Below are 19,567 nucleotides of genomic sequence, written 5' to 3'. Positions count from 1 at the left end.
CACTCTTCCTAATGCAGCCCTGGATACTGTTGGCTGCCTTTGCTATGAGGTTGTATCGCTGGCTTGTGGTCAGCTTGTTGTCCACCAGGACTCCAGGCCCTCCGCTGCAGAGCTGCTTTCCAGGCTGTCAGCCCCCAGCCTGTCCTGGTGCATAAGGTTATTCCTCCCCACGTGCAGGACTTTACATTCCACTTTGTTGAACATCATGAGATTCCTCTCTGCCCAATTCTTTGCCCAGTCCAGGTCTCTATGAATGGCAGCTCTGCCGTCTGGTGTATTAGCCACTCCTAGCTTATCTGCAGACTTGCTGAGGCTACACCCTGTCCCATCATCCAGTCTCTCTCTGATACCTCATTTCAGTTTTTCAGGACCATCCCAGCATACTGCTGGGGGATGACTCTAGGAAGAGGATAATTTCTTTCTCTGGCAGATGAATTAAGGAGGTTCAGCATTTGCACACATTCCAGTTCTGTACTGTCTGTTACACACAGGCTGTCATTACAGCTGTTACGGCACTAGACTCAAAGGTGACATCAAAATAGTTCCTTTGTCTTGCATCAATGTCCAGTTCATAGGAATGTTGTAGAGGAGTTTAAATCTTTGCCATATTGTTATGGGAGTAGCACTAAGTAGGTATTACTAAGTATATTCACCCACTTGCATACTCCATTCTCATTTTCTAGTCTATGGCTGAAGAACTTCTCAGATTTTGGTGTCCTTGCTATATTTTGCATCATATTCAGAAGATGATCTTGCTTTGCAAGAGACTTTCTCTGAGATTTTCAGCTGTTAAACCCCAGTTTTAATTAATCCTGTGGATTATCAAGACAGAGCAGGAAAATTTATCTGGGCTTACCTGAAAATCTCCTTTAAGCACCAGCCTTTTCCAGAGATGGATGAATCACCCAAATCCAGAGATGGCAAGTGGCATCCAAAAACCTAATTTGCAGAAAGTTTTGAAGTGGCAAAACCCATGTAGTTCTGTACCATGTAGTTCCCATCCCTGCCTCCTTCCACAACAATCATTCTGATCTGTAACTCAGGGAAGAATACTGCAAAAGCAAAAGATGAGCACCTCTGTCTGACAGTAAATGAAAGGAATGGCTCTACTGCTGAGCTTTGAGTCCCCTTTCCCCTTTAAGTTGCCCCCCTCCTGCCCACTTTGATTAATATTGTGCTCTCAACAGAGCAGTTAATGCATTGCGATAGTTTGAAAAATCCTGTTATTTGTGGTGATAATCTTTCTGGACAATCTAGTTAGTATCTTCCAAAACTTCGGTTAATGTGCATTGAAACAAGAACAGGGATTGCCCTGTCTGTTGAGACAGGAAGACAGGGTGGTGGTTTTTTGAACAGTATTTCTTACTGTTCTGAATCTCCATACCAGACTGCTTCCAAATGAAGCACCAGATCCAAAACGCACAGAAGATGTAAACTCTTCCTGCTGATCTGAAGACTCTTTGAATCAGGTTTCTGGCTGCTAAAGAAGATTATGTCCATCTTTATGTCTCATAGAAGTTTTCTTGTAAAATTCCTGCATGGTGGGAAACAGCCTTTCAAACTGTTTTCCAAGACGTGCTGCTGCTTGATTCCATAGGAAACCTGTGAGCTCATTAAGATGCCATCACTGAAGGAGAGGGGAAAATGAATAAACAAAACCAACCAACCAACCAACCAAAATAAACATACAAAAAAACCCACCCCAACAACAACAACAACTAAGAGCTAAGATAGGTAACCTTTATCTTGTAGGACTTACCAAACAGGGAAAATATACTGGCAGCTTTTCCAAAGTGTTGCAGACCCCAACAGAAGGGAGGGTTTTAAGAGCCACTTGCACACTGAAAAGCCTTTCTGTGCTAGGCTTAGGTGGTGCATTCTGCTTGTCCACATGGCTTCTTCATGCTTGTCCTTTTGGTGCAGGTCATTTCCCTGTTGACTTATTGTTTAAATAGAGGCCTGTCAAAGCCTAATTCAGAGTGTCTTTTTGTCACTGCAGTTGTCCTGAAATCATTTCCCAGCATTGACACTTATTTTCGCAATCATGCTGTTAGTCATTCCTCATAACAAACCTCCTGTGCTTTGGGCCATTTTTGTGGGGGCCATGTTTAAGCTGTTCCATGTATTTTTTACTGTATCATCTTTGCTTCAAGCAAGGACACCTTTTTTTAACACAGCACAGAGGAAGGTGAGGAGCTTTCTATTCTCTGTAACTGGGCCACAGATGGCCCAGGGCATGTTATTCAAAGTGGAGGTACAAACTGAGATACTTGCTGCTTCTTTTTGTCCCTAGTGGTTGTCTCTCAGTATTTGGTTTCTAGATGTCTCTGTTCTATTCCAAGTTTGTTAAGAACTCCCCTGGTGTTTAACCAGCAGTAGAAAGTCTGATGTCAAGAATAAATCTTTCCTCCACTCTTCCTTTCTCACACACCTAATAGTGCGGCTTTTCCATTACGCGTTGTGTGCATGGGATGGAATGATGGCAAAAGTCAACAAGAGCATGGCCTCATCCTTTTTCCTCTTGGTAGTGCTTTCCTTATCAGATTCCTGTTTCCTGATGCTGTTCAATGACTTACTTCAAGGGTAAGTCTATCAATATTTTTTCTATTAATAAACCTTATCAGAATGGCATATCCTACCCCTTCTTCACACCAACTTGTTTGCTGCTTGGTAGTTTTGCTAGATTCTGCATGCATTATCTTACTCCGAGAAGCATGAAATGTCGTTATTTGTGTATATGCTAACAAACTACAAATGCTGTTGCTAACAAATAAAATTATCTAGCCCTTACTGACAATTGTGGCCACAATACATAATTCTTGTAAGGCATAATTTATCAATTTACTTCTCAGTTACGTGAAGCCAAATATACTACATAATGCTTGCTAATATTCCCCTTGTTCCTATTATTGGAAAAGATTAAACAGATAGGCTGTTTGGTTTTCATACTGACCTCTAGAGTTGTGAATATTTCATTCACATCCTGTCTAATAATTCCTCCCAGGCTAGATAATCCCGTGCACAGTCTCTTTCTGTACAATATGTCAGTCTTGGCGTACCAGTGACCATCTGTGTTGTCCTTCCCTAGGTCTTGTAAACTCTTACTATATCTTCTTTAGGTTAAGGCAACTAAACCTGGATATGATGCTCTATTGTCAAAGTTTGTATTGTTGTTATTAGTTCACACAATGCTCAAAATTCCAGAATAAAAGAAAAAAGCCCCTTTCCCACTCTAATGATAGCACTTGATGGGGAAAGACTTTCTTTTGGGTTTCTTTCTCTCTGGGTTTATCTGGAGTTCTAATTTCTCTTGAAGCATTTGAGACTCTTAATGTTTCCCAGAATGCTGTATGTTTTCTGGGCACAGTGATGATGATAGATGTTGAGGTACTGAAGAGAATTCAGGCTTTGATAGTGAAATAGCAAAGTGAGGGAGAAACTGTGAGGGAGGTTGGTGTTCCTTTTGTTTGCTTTCAAGCTCAAAATATGCGTGCCATATCTCGACTAAATTACCCTATAAGTAAGGGTGTGTGTATCCGTGTATGTGACTGACTTTATGATAGGGTTCTGCAGTTACCCTCATGACATAAACACCAGGATTTGATGGTTGCCTGGAGGATGATAATTTCTAATCATGAGAGAGAAATGAGCCAACATTTTTTGAGGAGAAAAATCCAGTGAAATTTTTTATGCTGCTGAACCATTTCCTTGGGGAAGGAATGTCAGTGCCATCACTCTCACACAATTAAATACCAAGCAGCACATATTATTTAATTATATGGTGAAAAAGGAATTAATAAGATGACTTGATATATTTTTGCTGCTTTCACCCTCCAGGATTCAGTTGTACTGAACGGAAAGAGGTGGATCCTATGAGAATAAATAGCTGTGAGAGCATATTTACAGTGTTCACGTTGTATAAAAATGAGACAGGTAGAGAATAAAGTGACAGGGAAAGCTGTTTTATTGCTAGAATTCTGGCTAGCTTTGGTTGGTATGGTTGTATGCAATTAAGTCCCAAGTCAGTGGAATTTGGGATTTTTTTTAAGAAGCATGAGTGAAAAAAGCATTTGTCCTGGGACCTAAGGTTTAAAGCATAAATTTTAGCATCAACTGTACTGCTACTCTGTAGAAAGAGATAAAAACAGAGAAGAAAGCACAAAAATTGAGGAGCTCTAGAGAGGAGAAAAAAAAAGAAAATTGACTTAAACTGTTAGTGCTATTTGGTAGGGGATGCCACCTTGTGGAAGTTGTTAGGATGTCATGTCTTTTATCAGATCTCTTGCAAATTTTCTTGACTATTTACTCTCTTCAGTCATTGTAGATAATCCTGTTTGCATAGATCAGCCTTGGTCTTCAATAGCCCCTCCATCACCTCATTTTTTTAATGTAATCTGAACTTTCAGTGTAATTTAGGGATGGAGAAATCTTACCTTGGGAGGTAAAAATCTTTGAAAAGGAGAACTTCCCTTAGCTTGCCCAGTGGGCCTGGGAATCAGCCATGGTGAGAGCGTGATCAGTGCAGATCCTATGGTGTAATGGTAGTAGTGCACTAATGGGTGTTGTCAGAAAGGTCTGATGGGAACTGTAATCACAGTGCGCACTTTGGCACATTAACCCAATCGCTACAGCAGTTGGAAAGGAGTTAGTCCATGGTTGTCTTCATCGGGACATTAGAATTGCAGGAAGAAGGAGCAAATGCGGACATGTCTGCTGCCTCAGCTGACATACCGCTTCATTTTACATTGTAAAGGACTCTTCTCCAAGCATGTTCAGATGTCTGGCATTCAATTTGTATCTCCATAGTGGTCTGCCTAAGGACAGCACGGTGTGTTGCTAATCCACAAGACCTTTGTTGCAAATGTTTCACATCAAGTGTCAAATGCTTCTTCCCTGCTAGAGGCACTGTGGAAAGGTGAAGGTGCAGTAGGTGACCGGTCTTCTGCCGAAAAGCAAAGTGTTTTGTTCCTGCGTTTACCAAAACGCTAGGGTGGCTACCACAAGCAAGTGAAGAAATGATCTGTCCTGTATGGAAGCATATATAGAGGGTCTCCTGAACTGAGACTCTGTCAGAGGGACAGAGGCCATCTGTCCATTTTTCTGCTCTCCAGCTTTGATCCTCCTTCTGCTCTTGGTCCTTTTCTGTCTTCATGTCCATCCCATGGAGCACCAATGGGCCTGTCACCTTCCTGATTTCCTACACTTGAAGGTAGCTCTCCCTTCCCTCATCTAAGCAATTAGCTGCCTCTAACTTTGTCTAAATAAACATAAACATGAGCCTTCTGGAGTAATTTCCTAGCCACCTTTCTCTTCTAGACCCAATCTCTGTGAAGGATTGTGCTGGTTTTTTTTTTTCAAATGGTAACGAGATGGTGGTAAGGGCTTCTTTCTTCTACCTCTTTTGCTACTATCCTCATAATTGGAGTTGGATAATGAGGTGCAGCTCTTCATGGGCTGATCTTTCTATTGATCACATGTGCTTTTTGTCCTTTAATTGCCCTTCCTCTGTAAGCCTTTTGGCCTGATGATTCCAGAATTCACTACCCTCTTTCAAAACACTTGAGCTAGGGCTGTGATTTCTGAGCCTAATAGAGTATGAAACTCCAAGGAGTTTCATTCCATGTTTGTGAATAACCTTTAAAGTCTAAATTCAGATTCTGAAGGAAAGTGACACTGAACAATTTCAGTCTTTAGTAGTAATTTCTTTGGAAACATTTACAGTCTTACCCATGGAGTGTCATGAAGTCAATGACTGAAGTGCCATCAGCTATTGGCAATGTACAGCCCTGGCGGCTTAGAAATGCCATTTAAAACCTTAAATGAATGTTGCATGGTGAGAGCTGCTTTTAACCTCCCTAACCATCAAGCTCTCAGCTTGAGCAACTGCCTGCAGTTCTCATCTAAAGGCTGAAGCAGCTGAGCCACAGAGTGGATTCCAGAGGGAGCTTGAGGCACCAAAACTGCCAATTCAAGGACACAGTAGATGAAATTTAAAGCAGGAGCAATAGGGTGACTGATTCCATGAACTGCAGACAGTTTAAACCTGTGGTCACACCCACTGGGTCCTGCAGCAGAATGTGGTCAGGAGGCTTCTGTTTTGCATCTCCCCCCAGTTCTCTACTACTCCAAGTTCCCATTGACCTTGCTGATATATCATGAAAGGCAATGAGAAATCACTTCAAGACTATTAAGTGGAGAGGACGGATTTGGGGGAAGAGATGAAAGTCCTGTAGCCCTTTCCTGCCACATGCATGTGTGTATGTTTTGTACCAGTCTTCTCATAGGGATAGTAGCTATTTGACTTTTTCCTGCTACACACACTCATGTTGCAGCTGCATCCAGCCCTGTTACAGAAACAGATGTGACATTTATCCACACCCAGTGATGTAAAGCTCCCCAGCTCACTCTGTGGAGTTATTGCGTGTTGAGTTTTGGAAGCAAAGGTGCTTCCCAGCCTACTGACAAGAATGCTGAAAATTTCCTCTGTGTTACCCAATGCATGTGCTTGTGAGCTTCAGACAGTTGAGGGGGGGTTCCAGATTGCTAAACTAATGCTTAGGTGCAAGGGGGCCTGGAAATAACCACCAATGTAGTATAGTTAATCTCCATCTCTTCGTCTCTTTCTCTGCCTACACAACCCTATATTTTTATGCTTTGCATGATGTTAGCTCTTACGGACTTGGTACATTGGGAGACACTTTAGTCCACTTTCCATGGGAATGCCTGTGAGCATCTTGCATAAGGCCTACTCCTGGTCACAATTCTTCACCAAACTGGTGAATCTCCTTAGATGCAAAGCAGTTTCAAAAGCTTCAAGCAAACTAGGAAGAGGGCTCAGAGGGGACAGAAGGGTCACAGGGGAAGTAAATGAAAATAACCATGCATATGATAATGAAAATATAAGCCTGACTCATAAATAAGGTGACATGAATGCAAGAAGATACTATTCTAGTTTTTCTTTCATGTTCTGTGAAGCAGCAAGCCCAAAAGGAGCCAGTTGTACCCTGAACTATCTGCCCTGCTGGTAAAATCACCTCAGACAGAAGTGGGGATATTTGCCCATAAAGTTAGGTCTGTAGCTCTTCATCATGCCAGATTAGTGCTCATCACAAGGCAGGACTGAATCCTGTTTTAGTGGAGGTACTGTTCTCTGACATTGAATTTCCAGTTTGAGTAGAAGTTGTAAGTTTATGCAAGCACAATGGGGTGAGCTTGGTGTGATGAACCTGCTAGATGGCAAGAACTTTTGTTCCTCTTGATCCTCAGTGCTGACAGATGAGCACCAGCACCTTTGGGATATCACTGTCAGTAATGATTAGGTGCTAGTTTGGTTTTCCCATGCAGTGGTCCAAGTCAATTGGGGCAAAATACTCTGAGGGGGTGGGGGTGGGGGTGTACTCTGATCCCCATCCCAGTGAAGGTGATGTGAATCTAACTTCTGACCTTTGCAAAGGCTAGATTTGGTAGGAAACTAATTGTACTGTTCAGTAGCTCACAGATTTAATTAAAGTGCGACTAACTCCTGCTTCTGATTTCACTGCACAGTGATCAGATGGGAAGTTGTATAACAGCCATTTTGAGCAAGTACTAAAAGATGGACAGCTTTTAGACGCCCTGTAGTGCAACTTGGCCATTGTTCTGAAGACCTGCCCTGTGACTTAGGGTGGGAAACCTTATTTCCTTAACTAGACATGGTATTGTTAAGAGTGAGAAGCAAAGTGAAGTTAATTTTATGTTTTATTAGCAGCTTTGCATTTCCTTCAGGTTCTCTCACTGATAAAGTAGCAGAAGTTGAGCTTCCTGTAGATAATAAACCTAGAAATCTGGTTTTTGTGACATTGAGCACTGGCAAACAACAGTAAAGCTATGAGAACTAATACTAAAACCCAACCTGGTTACTGGGACTGGGCATTTTATGACAAATATTTATTGAAATGATACTATTGATTGTAATTATCTCCAGGACTTCCTTGCTTGCCCTAGGATGAGGAAATACGGGGCTGGGTACTCTGAGACATTGTAGATGACTGCAGAAATAAAGTGCAATAGAGCATTCCTTCAAATAAAATTTTTTTGTCTTCCTACGGAAAAATTGCATTGGGTTGTGCTGTTGGGAGATCATGGGTAGCCCTGGTTTCATGTGCTGAATCTTTAAAAAGAGAATTCTGCCATCCAGTGGCTTTTGAATAGATTTATAACTATAGGTGACATGACCAAGTCTAGGTAAGAACATTTAGTTTCACTTTGTTTCAGCACCAAGCCAATGAGAGCATTACTGCAGAACAGTTACCTGAAAATTTGCTTGAGAAATTCTTTCCTTTCAGGGTCGGGAGGAAGGAGCCAGTGCCATTTATTTTAACCATGAAACTTTTCTTTGGTTTATCTCTTTGCAGTTATGTGGCTGTGGGCTGCTGGGTGTGGGCATCTGGCTGTCAGTGTCGCAAGGAAACTTCGCCACATTTTCTCCCAGCTTTCCATCACTTTCAGCTGCCAACCTAGTCATTGCCATTGGCACAGTCATCATGGTGACCGGCTTTCTGGGCTGCCTAGGTGCTATCAAGGAAAACAAGTGCCTCCTGTTGAGCGTAAGATGTCAATACTTCTTTTCACTAAGACCAGTGATTGTTGCTTTGCTATTATTTTATTTAAGTGACCGGCGCAAAATAGTCTTGTGGATCACTGTAACATTGCTCTTGGCTTTCAATCTTCTGTATGCTTGCAGTATGACATCCCACACCTTTGTTCACAGTGATATCATTGGTGTATTAGCAAATGAATCCTTGTTACTGTGTGCCCTAATGTATTAGACAGCAAAGCAAATTACTATCAGTTACCTCTGAATGGTTAAACATGAACTCTAGGGTCAACCTGGATAGCCCTTCTGGAAATGTCTGTTAGAAAGATTGACTGAAAAATCTTAAGCCACAGCTGCTTTTGGACACCACTCAAAGCCTCTCATGGCTATTTTCTACTTTGCCCTTGTCTAAGGCCTTTGTCACAGTTTGGTGGAAACCATCTGACCCAAAGTTAAGAAGTCAAGGTCTCTGCCAGGCCTTACCAATAAAAAAAAAATAAAGCTGATGCTTGGCAGTCTTTGTCCAGCACTGAAGCACAGAGTTTGGTAACCCCTCTCAAAAAACACAGTGTGGGTCACTCCTCTTGCATAAACCCAGGAGGCTTCATCATGTTTCTCCCCACCCCAAGGAGAGAGGTATTGTGGCAGAAGGTGAGAGGAAGGCTTTCAAAGCAGACAGCTTCCAGTTCAGTTACAGCTTATGAATCACAGGGCTGTGACATTAAGGAGCACATGAGTTTTCCTTGTGTAAAAGTTTCCCTTACATGGTGTTGGGGAACAGCTGGGCAGCATTCCTTAGACCACCTCAGAGTATTAAACTGGAGGACAAATGCGCACCTATTTTTTGCTATCTGCTGCTTGGTTTTGTTCATGGTACCACTAGGAAAGCAAACAGAGAATAGTAATGAGGTCTATGTCATTCATCTACACAAACTGCAACACCAGCTGAATTTGTTGTGGTTTTTTTTTTAAGTGTGTTTATATTCTTACAAGGTTCTGCAAAAGTCTTTTCATACTATCATAACTATCATGAGTTTCCAATTGGAGAGCTTGCTGCACTGCATACTACATCTGTGGGGGGGATGCCATGCCTATGTGGCAGTCCACTAGAACATAAAGGCAACTAGTGGGCATGAAAAGTAGTGAGAAACTACTGGAGCTCACAGTTGGGATGCCCCTGCAGAGAGAGATTTCAGCTACAGAGAGTTGGCAATAGAAATGTTGAGTAAAACAATGACTATTCCAACAGGCAGTCAGATGTGGTTAAAGCCCACCTGCTAGGGAATCGCTCCTAAGGCACGTCCCATTGGTCTTTGTGGTAATGGGTTTAGCATCTCTTCTATAGTCTGTATGAAGGAAAGAGACTACCAGGGCTGCGTGCTGTGACAGCAGTCCAAAAAAAGCAAGACAAAAGCATTGCTGAAATCTGTAAGCTGGTAGTAGGGCAAAACCTAAGATGTAGAGAGTGCTAGACAGTGAATTTTCTCATTGATGGTGAGACCTACAGGAGCTTTACTGGCAATATAGTATTAATATACCCGAATAGTTTGAAATCAAACTTGCATGGTTTTGGCAGTAGAGGAAAGGCTTAGAGGACAAGGTCTATAGTCTTCAGTGTTTCTAGCAGCCCCAGGTTTGCTCTCTAGTTGGCAAGTGTGTATACACTGTCTGTTTTTTCTTTGTTTTAGTTTTTCATCGTTTTGCTGATAATTCTCCTGGCAGAGCTGATATTACTCATTTTGTTCTTTGTTTATATGGACAAGGTAAGCAAATATGCCATATAGATTAATTATCTGTACTAGCATGTAAACCACGTTCAGTTTGCTTTTCTTTGATGGAGATATGTGGGTTCTCCTTGCTCCTCACTTTGGTGAAGGTTTAACCTTGAGATCTTGGCTGTTTTCTGTAAACTGCTTCTGCAGGGGGAGGAGGAAGTGATAAGGAAAGCAAACAGGAGAGAAGAACCCCCTGAGCTTTACAATTTCCTCCCTAAAATAAAACCATGGTCCAGGGCCTCCCTTTTAGTCTTCTCCTAAAAGCTAAGATAGTCTTCAACATAGCTGTTTGATGTCTCTGCAAGAAGCTGATCATCTTGTGGACCTGGGTTGTGGGAGGTCCTGCTTAAGACCTGGTTAGCTTCTGAGGGCCAACCCTGAGCAGGACCAGAGGAGAGAGGCCTGGGATATTCACAGGTTATTCCAGATGCCACCAGCTGTGTCACTTGACTGGGCAGTCCCAGAGAGTTTGACAAGGGTGCGGGGCAGATCAAGAGGCAACTTCTCATAAAGCCCATCTGTAGGAATCTGCTCTCTAGTAGAGCATAAGTGAAGTAGGCACAACTGGCTGGCCTGTCAGATTGGCAAGACTGGAAATATCCTTGGGGAACTGGAGAACTGCTAAACAGAGGACAGAGCCTTACAGTATGAGCATGTCCAGACTGATTTTAAAACTGAGCTCCTACCAGATTTGTATCTCTTCCCAGGTTGTCATTATGATGCCTGCCACTTTCAGGGAGCTGCTGTGAACTTCTGGTTTTGAATGGGATGTCAAAGAGGGATGAAACAGATCTTATAATATAGTTGACCTTTATGCCAGGAACCATAGGTTAATCCTTTCTGTGCTGCCAGCTCACTGCTGTCAGAGCCGAGGTACATTCTACCTGCATCCAGGACTCTGGGCTCAGACTGAAATTTATACAAGAAATGGGACATCTCAGATCTCCCATTGAGCATTCCAACTTCCTCCTCTAAAGAAAGAAGAGCACATTTGAAAATCATAAATCCTACAAGCCTGTCCGCACAAGGAGAACAATAATAATGCCCTTTTCCAATTGATTTTGCATTGGCCATTTATTATAGCCTGCCTGAACCTGTGCAAGGGATAACTATGTTAAGGTTGGGAGGCTGGGACTCTGGTGTTAATGATATTAGCAAATTAAAGTAGGCCATAGGTTACAGGCAAGAGAGGCTGCTGTGAGTATTGCCAACAGCTATCTCTGGCACAGTTAAAAGTAAACTCAGCAGATGTCTGCTGATCCCTCTTCAGTTAGTTTGAATCAGATGATGACTGTGTGATGGACTCTTAGTAGAAGGGAAGCTGTTTGGTCTCCTGTCTCATGAGAATTAATCCAGTATTTTGCAATCTGAGGGAGAGACTAGGCCTTGGCAGGTGCTGAAAGGTCCCACTGACTTGTGAGCGTCTTGAAGCTATGTTGGAGCTTTTCTACCCAGGTTAAGTTTGTGGTGAGAGAAGGTAAGGGAGATACATTCTATGTGCAAGTCTGTACCATTTGTTCCTTTCCTCTAAACAGCAGTGTGTTGACTTTCTGTATTTTTTATGTGATGCAGGTCAGTGAGAGTGCAAAGAAGGATTTGAAGGAAGGTATGAAGCTATACAATTCAGAAAATAATGTTGGACTGAAAAATGCATGGAATATCATTCAAGCAGAGGTAACATATTTTCTCAATAAAAGAAAAATAACAATTTGACCATAAAGGCAGCTGCAGTCTGTGGCATCAATGCCAAGTCTAAAAGTTGGATAATGTAGGCTTTTGTTTCTGATTTTGCACTCTTGAACATCCAGGGGAGTACTGTGAAACCCAGGATCAAAGTGTACTCTGTAAGGTGAAAGATGCTTACCTCTCTCTGAGATCCTCTGTGCTTATCACAGGCACAGAGATGATCTGAAACAGAGGACAAGCAGCGAAACCTGCATGGGTAGAACTGCATAGGTAGAACTGCAGTTTTGGCAGCTAGGCTTTTGCTGTTCAGCAGTTGTGGGCAGATTACCTTAGGTTTTGGTGTTTGAGCTCATGTCTCTGTGACAAGAAGACTAACAGACCTTAGGCATGGGACCATTTATTTTCTTTGGGTTTTTTTTTTATGTTGTTAAGTATTTGGTTTTAGTGATCACTGAGCACAAAGCACTTTAAAAATACAAAAGTGTTGTGGCAGCCCTTTTGAAAATATGCAGTGGTTTAGTGGAAGTAAAAGTTTGTGGTGGTGCATGAGTCACAGATTGTGCTAGTTAATTTATTAGTCCTTTCCTTTTGCCACAGATGAAATGCTGTGGTGTGAATGACTTTACGGATTGGTACCCAGTGCTGGGAGAAAACACTGTCCCAGACCGATGTTGTACGGAAAACTCACAAGACTGTGGACGGAACTCCACCGAATTAGTGTGGAAAACGGTAAGGCTCGCTTTGCCCAGGACAAGGCTTAGGGAGGGGTGGGAAGGAAGAAAATAGAGGGAATGCACATGAAAGAATACATGACCTTGGGATTTCAATTTTCATCTTTCATCATTTCAGGGATGTTATGAGAGAGTTATGACCTGGTTTGATGAGAATAAGCATGTCCTCGGTTCAGTTGGGATGTGCATCCTCATAATGCAGGTAATACTGGTATGATGTTTGTCAACATGGCTTTGATTTGCTGTCAGCATTCTTGATTCTGCTGTGTGAAAAGTGGTGCTCAGCCGCTTTGAGTTTGATCATGATTTCAAAAATGTCAGATTTGTTTTATGAGTTCATTTAAGGCCATCTGCTCAGAAAGGAAGCAGGTCAGTAGTCAGTCCCGCAAAGCAGACATGCTACGGTGGGGTTTTGCTTACCTGCATTTTGACTTCAGAGCACCACTTTGGAGTTCCCATGTTTAGGCATTTCTTATGCTGTCCCTTAGAGAACTGTTTATTTAAATTTTGGAAGCAAGTTCTAGAAATTGCCAAAATGAGTCCAATCATGGCCACTAAACCGAGTAGGGTTAACGTGTTTTAAAAAAGAAATGCAGAAGTATCCATTATAATCCATTAAGGTTTTGGGGTTCCTGTATCACTGCTGTACTTTTGGGGGAGCATACCAGAATCTGATGTTTTCAGTTACAGTTATCTGGCTAAACAAGCACAAGTTGTTGGGTAGAAAGGAAGAGTGACTCGTGTATTGATTGTGAAAAACTGTTGCATGTATGACAAAGAGCCCTGAGAGCTTTTTGCCTCTATCCGTGCTCTGACAGATACATCTCTGGACATCACTGTGTGCCTGAACAGCACAGATCCAAGTTTACTGATCAGTTTGAAGCTTGAGAGATATGGCTAGTGTAGATTGTCTTTTAAAACTACAGCTGGACCATGAACACAGGTCAGCAGTGCAGTTTTGGCAGCCTCCCTGTACTGAAGCCCTTATTCTTTGTTTTCCTTCAGATTCTTGGCATGGCCTTCTCCATGACACTCTTCCAGCAGATTCACAGGACTGGCAAAAAATACGATGCCTAAAGCCTCTGAAACATTATCACATCAACCCTTCTGACTCATCATAAAAATGAACAAAAGGAATGACCTCAAAGAGTATCAAGCCTAGCCCTGCTGAGGGAATCCGTCCCATTGACCGATCTACTTTGTTGTTACTTGTCCGGTTATTACCACAGCTTGTTATCTGACTCATTTTTTTGTCTGTTTCACATTTGCCATTTATTTGCCAAAGAGGGGGGAAACCCCCCAAACAAACGGATTTTCTACACGAAATCATAGATCTGCTTTAAGAATGTTTCTTAACTTAAGAACATGTTTTGCTCTACTAATCCATGCTATATGTGCAAAAATGATGTGTGTTCAACTTCAAGGGAGAATTCTTCAAAGTCTTCCATTAAGTTTTCAACCCTCATGTCCAATTTACTGGAAGACTCGGAAAAGCCACTCTAACTGAGAGTCCTAGGAATTGGAGCTGCTTTGCTTTGCAGCTTCTTGTACCTTACGGTGTATACTTTTTTATTATGATAATGATGATGATGATTATTATGATGGATATAGCTTAGAATTTAGTTGCCTGACTTATAACTTCTTACTGTTTTTGGTTTTACACATTTATTGTACATTAATTTTGGAACCACTGTGCGATCTCCAGAGGACATGTTTTTCAGAGTTGACAGTTGGTGCGAGCAAATAAAGATGTAACTTTTCTCAAGTCCATGGGGAGGCATCATCTACCTTTATCAGGGCCTTGATGCCCTTACTGTAACAAAGGTGGTTCCTTTCAAATCAGAGGCTCTTTCCTCAGATGGAATGCAATGCCTTCCCAGTGGACCAGATGGTGAGCTTCCTACTCCTGTGAGGCAAAGTTCCAATGCCTTTACTCACCCAAAGCAGTGTCAGGCCGCTTTGATATCATGCTGCTTTGAAAGCTAAAAGTACTGACTAAGCAAGTTACTGCTCCCTAGCATGAAGGCGAGAGGTTGCAGTCTGACCTACTGGCCAGTTGGCAGCAGACTTCACAGATTGTGTTGTCTGTTTCAAAAAGTTTGCCCAAGGCATGGGATGCTGCTGGATATGAGGAAAGGGGATGGCAATTTGATGGCAAGATTGTCGTGGCATACCCTTCATTGAAGGGGTTTCCTCAGGCAGATGACAGCTGTCTCCCTCAGCTGGAAAATACGGTTGGATTAAAGGTGACCAGATGATGCAGGGAAGGGGCAATTTCCAAAACAGCACTCAGAGACAGCACGTGTTTGTCACACCTTCAGTACAGTATTGGTTCTTGCTGACGAATTGCCAAGTCCATCCAATAGGGTAGTTCAGAGCTCACTGCAACACATTTTTTTACCAACATTCTTGTTAGAAAACTTGAACATGTATTTCTCTAGTTCGAATGCTGCTTCATTGCAGGCAGTCCCCATTTGCCAGTTGTTCCAGGTTTTTGCTGTTTTGTGAAGGAAGAAGGAACGGCTCAGACATTGGAGGATGTTCTGATTTAACGCCAGTCAGGGCTCGACTCAACTCTGAAAGAAACACTGCTTTTTGTATTAGCAGCAGTCAGAAGTGACCTTCAGAGGTTACCTCATCCAATGTCACTCTCAAAGGGGTACTGTCATCTATGTGAGGTGCGGTTTACTGTGACATTATTGGGCTGAGTTTCAGAAACTGTTGAGGATGGAGATGTTGTGCCTTTCAGAGCCATGCCATGTCAAACTACTCCTCTGGTAAACAAGTTTTCTCTTAATGTCCAGTCTGAGTATTTATACTTTAAACTCTTAAAAGGTATCATTTACATTGTATCATTCACCTTATCTTTTCCTTGTGAGCTGAAATAGCTGTTGAGCCACTTCATATCTGGGAGTTTTTAGTCCTCTGTTTATCTTCCTAGTAGGTCCTGCATGCATCTGTACATCTGGCAGCAATAGTGTTTTTTGTGGCCTATGTGTCACTTTTTTGAGTTCCTATGAAATCAGTGTGACAGGAAGAAGTGTGAATGTGTGGGAGATAGAGATGAATTTGGGTGTTGCAGTGAAGAAGGAGGTTACTATTCTTAGAGCATGGCCCTTGCCCATATGAGCACAATGCCCAAAGTTTCACAGGGCTCTTCTTTCCCACTGAAGCAGACAATGCCATATGGGTTCAGCTATTTCACTTGGATTGCCTTTGAAGGAGTCAGGGAAGAAGCAGAGGGAAAGCACAGAAACTGAATCCAGTTTTACTTCCATTTCTAACAAAAATTGGGACCAGGTGCATCTGAGCCCCACTGGAGATGGATGTTCCATGTTGAAGAAGGGGCCCTGATGCCCAATGTACTTGCTGCTACATGTAAGACTGTATCCGAAGTTGCTAAGATGCGTTCCCATTTTTGCAAGAAAAGACAGGACGATTTTCATCTGATGGCTCCACTGCATTCTCCATTTGAGCAGAGGTGCTTAGCTTTCTCTAGCTTTCTCTGGTGTTCAAAAAGAGCAGGGTGCAGGGCTGAGCAGGAGCATCATCTCTGTCCTTTTGGGTCGCACAGTGGTACCTGCCACATCTTAAATTTTAATCTGCAGTCAGTTTTTGTACAAAATATGGTAAAATATATTAGTGAAAGTAATAAGGAAATAAAAAATGTTTATGAGTAACTCAGAGATGAAATGTGTAGTTGCAAACTCAGCTACTTTGCCTTCCATCCAAACTTATTTTTCTAGAATGCTTCATTCCATTTCACGATCTAGCAGCATAGATCCTGAAATCTTTTTTTTATGACTACTTTTGGCATTTTAAGCACAGTATTAAGTGAGATAGTTACACAAGCTTCATGTATTCATCTCTATGAAGCCACCTACAGGAAGGGAGTCAAAAGCAGGGCTGATTTGTGTCTCTAGCTGACTCTCTGATGTGGGAGGTGATGACAGACATCCTGAAAGGGGCAGGAAAGTAATGCCATTTTCCAGGCAACAAAAAACAGCCCTGGAAAGTGTGAGGCTGCGTCAGTTTGTCAGAGAAGGCACTAACTGTCCTGTAAACTGGTCAAAGGGAGCTTTGGCTCATGTATGTATGCACTTTTTTTGCTTATGCTGGTGGGTGGCTGTCTGTGTGTTTTCCCCAAATGTCACTCTGATTATTTAACTATAAGTTTTTAGCATGTTTTTAAATAAAAACTGATACTGAGTAAAAGTATCTTTAATATACACAAATATTGATTTGTATAAATGCATACCTCTCTGTATCTCTAATTCATGACAGCACAGTTCAAGTGTGTGAATGTGCTGTTTCTCTGAGTGTTCCTTCAGACTGTAGCATACCTGCTGTCTCACTGTGCTTCAGGCTTGGAAGCTGCAGCAGAACTTAAGTAGAGACATAATAGGAGAATTGCGTGAAGAACCTCTACTTGAAAGCTGTTGAAGTGATAGCAGTGAATTCTGTTCCCTCCTGGTGGTACCAAGGCTGTTAGTTATAGGAAGCCCAGGTGGAGGGCACTCAAAAGAAGTGTCCATAGCTAAGTAGCATGTGAGATGAGAAAATTGATGGCATAAATGTCTCCAAGATGACAGAAGATGCCTTGTATGTGTCATGCATTGAGTTCCTGGACTATGGTCATGTTAGGCCAACTCTCCTATCCTGTGTCCACCCCCCATTTCTATGCATGAAATACAAACTCACACACAGGAAAGGTGCAAGCAGAGGGCAGCCGAACTGATCCTTGTGGTCTTTCTTGGGCAACGTATTAGTCAGGCATAGAGAAGGCAAGATGGAAAAGGGGGTTTTCCCAGCAGATGGTTCTTGGGAGCAGCATGGAATAGGGCACACATAACTCTGATATAATCTCTTTCCATAGAGTTGAGCAGCTTCATCCTGTAGCTGGCATGGGGGAAACCTGGAGATGTTTGCCTATGGGCTAGCCATCTGTTGTGCAGTAGATAGTAGACACTAAGAAACAACATGCCATTCCCACCAGGTGATGTTTGCACCAGTGTTTCTTCTATGCAATACCTACTTTCGCCTTTATATAAAAGATTTTTACTAGGATGATATAAAAATAAAGGATTTTTTAAAAGGTGCCTCTTTGAGCTCATTTCTCTCCTAACCCCAACTACCACCAAAACCAAAAGGGAACAAAAAAAATTCCAAAAGGTGACACAGAGATCTATTCCAACTCCAGTGCAGTTGAAGTCCAGAGCTCTTGAAGCTCTTGCATCTCTGAAAAGATCCCTCCCCCTGTCCTCTCTCATCCTCCTTCATAACAATACTCTAATAAAACAGAAATAGGTGTGAAAGATCCCCAGAGAACAGCAGATTGGTTTTGAGAGCCTGGTGAAAGAGTTTGCAAGTGTCCCAGAGAATACAGAATAGTCGAAGAGAAGAGAGCTTGAAAGACATCCAGAGGACACTGAGAAGTCTCAGAGAAACTGTGAAAATTGATTAAACACTGAGATAGAAAAAGATCACAGAAGAGCCCTCCAAATGCTGGGAAAGTTGAAGATGGTCTGAAAGATCCCCAGATGAAACAGTGGAGCCAAGCAGAAGCCAACAAAGCAACAGAGAGTCTGAAAGAGATTCAGAGAACATAAAGTAGCCTCAAGAAGGTAAGAAAGCCTGTAAGTGCCCAAGGAAAAAAAATGTAGCAGTGTCAAAGAGGTCAAGAAACAAACAGACAAGGCAAAGGACTCCCCAGAGAATACCGAAGAGGCTCAGCAATAACAAGAAAGTATCAGAGATATTAAAGGAGCTCCAGAGTACCCAGTAGTACCAAGGGTGTCCTCAGAGAAGACAAAAAGAAAAAAAAAAGGCAGAAAGCTTGAAAGTGCCCCAAAGAGTAGCACCAAAGAAAAGATGAGCCAAAATCTGTAAAAGACTCGGAGAACACAGAGTAGCCTCAAAGAGGCAAAGAAACTAGTAGAAAGCCTGAAAGAACCATGGTGAGCACACCAGAGACTTTGACAATAACAGGAAAGTAGCAGAGGTTCTGAAAGAGCCCTAGGAGAGTATGCCTGCAGCTGCTAAGGAAGGAGAGAGGCTGAAAGAGCAACAGAGAACAGCCTTGGAAAAGGGAAGAAACAAGCAAGGAGGCTGAAAAAGTCCCAGGAGAAAGAGTAGCTGCTGAGATGCCACAAACCTTGAAGAGAGACTGAAGCAGCCCCAGAAAACCCAGTTTAAGTTCAGAAAAGTGGGGGGCTGTGGGGGGTGTGGAAATACAGCAGAAAGCCTGAAAGTACTCCAAAGTCACCTCGGTGAGAGGAAGGAACAGACTGAAAGCCTGCAAGGCAGCCATAGCAGCTTTGGAGATGCTAGGGAAGAAGTGGAGAGGTTCAGAGAGTCCCAGAGAACAAAGCAGCCTTGAAGAGCCTGAGAGACTAAAGAGAGCCAGAAAGAACCTCAGAGAAGACAGAGTAGTCTCAGAGAAGGTAAGAAAATAGCATAAAGCCTGCAAATGTAAAGGATAACAAAGACTAGCCTCAGAAAGGTGGAAAAAATTAGGCAAGAAAGAGACCCAGAGAGCATACAGTAGCTTGGAGAGGTGAAAAAATACAGGAGAAGGACTGAAAGAATGCTGAGGGAGCAAAGAGTAGCCTCACAAAGTCCAAGAAAGAAGCAGAGGAGTCCAAGGAGAACACACGGTACCACTGGGGGGACATGAAAGTAGGAAGCAGACTAGAAGAACCCCCACTGCATGCAGAGTATGCTTAGGGCAGGGAAGAAACAAGCACATAGCCTCAAACAGCCTCTGAAAGCATGCAGGGTAGCTCTCTGAGAGAGACCAA

The 19,567-nt window shown here is 42.5% G+C and overlaps 1 protein-coding gene across 2 annotated transcripts in view; it reads left to right on the top strand.

Annotated features, from left to right (window-relative positions):
• TSPAN9 (tetraspanin 9) overlaps window positions 1–17,866 on the top strand; it is a 190,217-nt gene extending 172,351 nt beyond the window's left edge. For both annotated transcript variants that reach the window (XM_069806697.1, XM_069806696.1), the window contains 6 exons: window positions 8,394–8,585; window positions 10,264–10,338; window positions 11,923–12,024; window positions 12,634–12,765; window positions 12,886–12,969; window positions 13,773–17,866. In XM_069806697.1, the coding sequence (XP_069662798.1) occupies window positions 8,394–8,585; window positions 10,264–10,338; window positions 11,923–12,024; window positions 12,634–12,765; window positions 12,886–12,969; window positions 13,773–13,844 (657 nt within the window). In that variant the 3' untranslated portion in view covers window positions 13,845–17,866. The remainder of the gene's footprint in view (window positions 1–8,393; window positions 8,586–10,263; window positions 10,339–11,922; window positions 12,025–12,633; window positions 12,766–12,885; window positions 12,970–13,772) is intronic.
• Window positions 17,867–19,567: the final 1,701 nt, after the last annotated feature.

This window comes from Haliaeetus albicilla, chromosome 19, assembly GCF_947461875.1.
Source record: "Haliaeetus albicilla chromosome 19, bHalAlb1.1, whole genome shotgun sequence".
NCBI classification, from domain to species: domain Eukaryota; kingdom Metazoa; phylum Chordata; class Aves; order Accipitriformes; family Accipitridae; genus Haliaeetus; species Haliaeetus albicilla.
The sequence above is the reverse complement of the archived record's forward strand: the minus strand, read 5'-3'. Positions and strand labels throughout refer to the sequence as shown.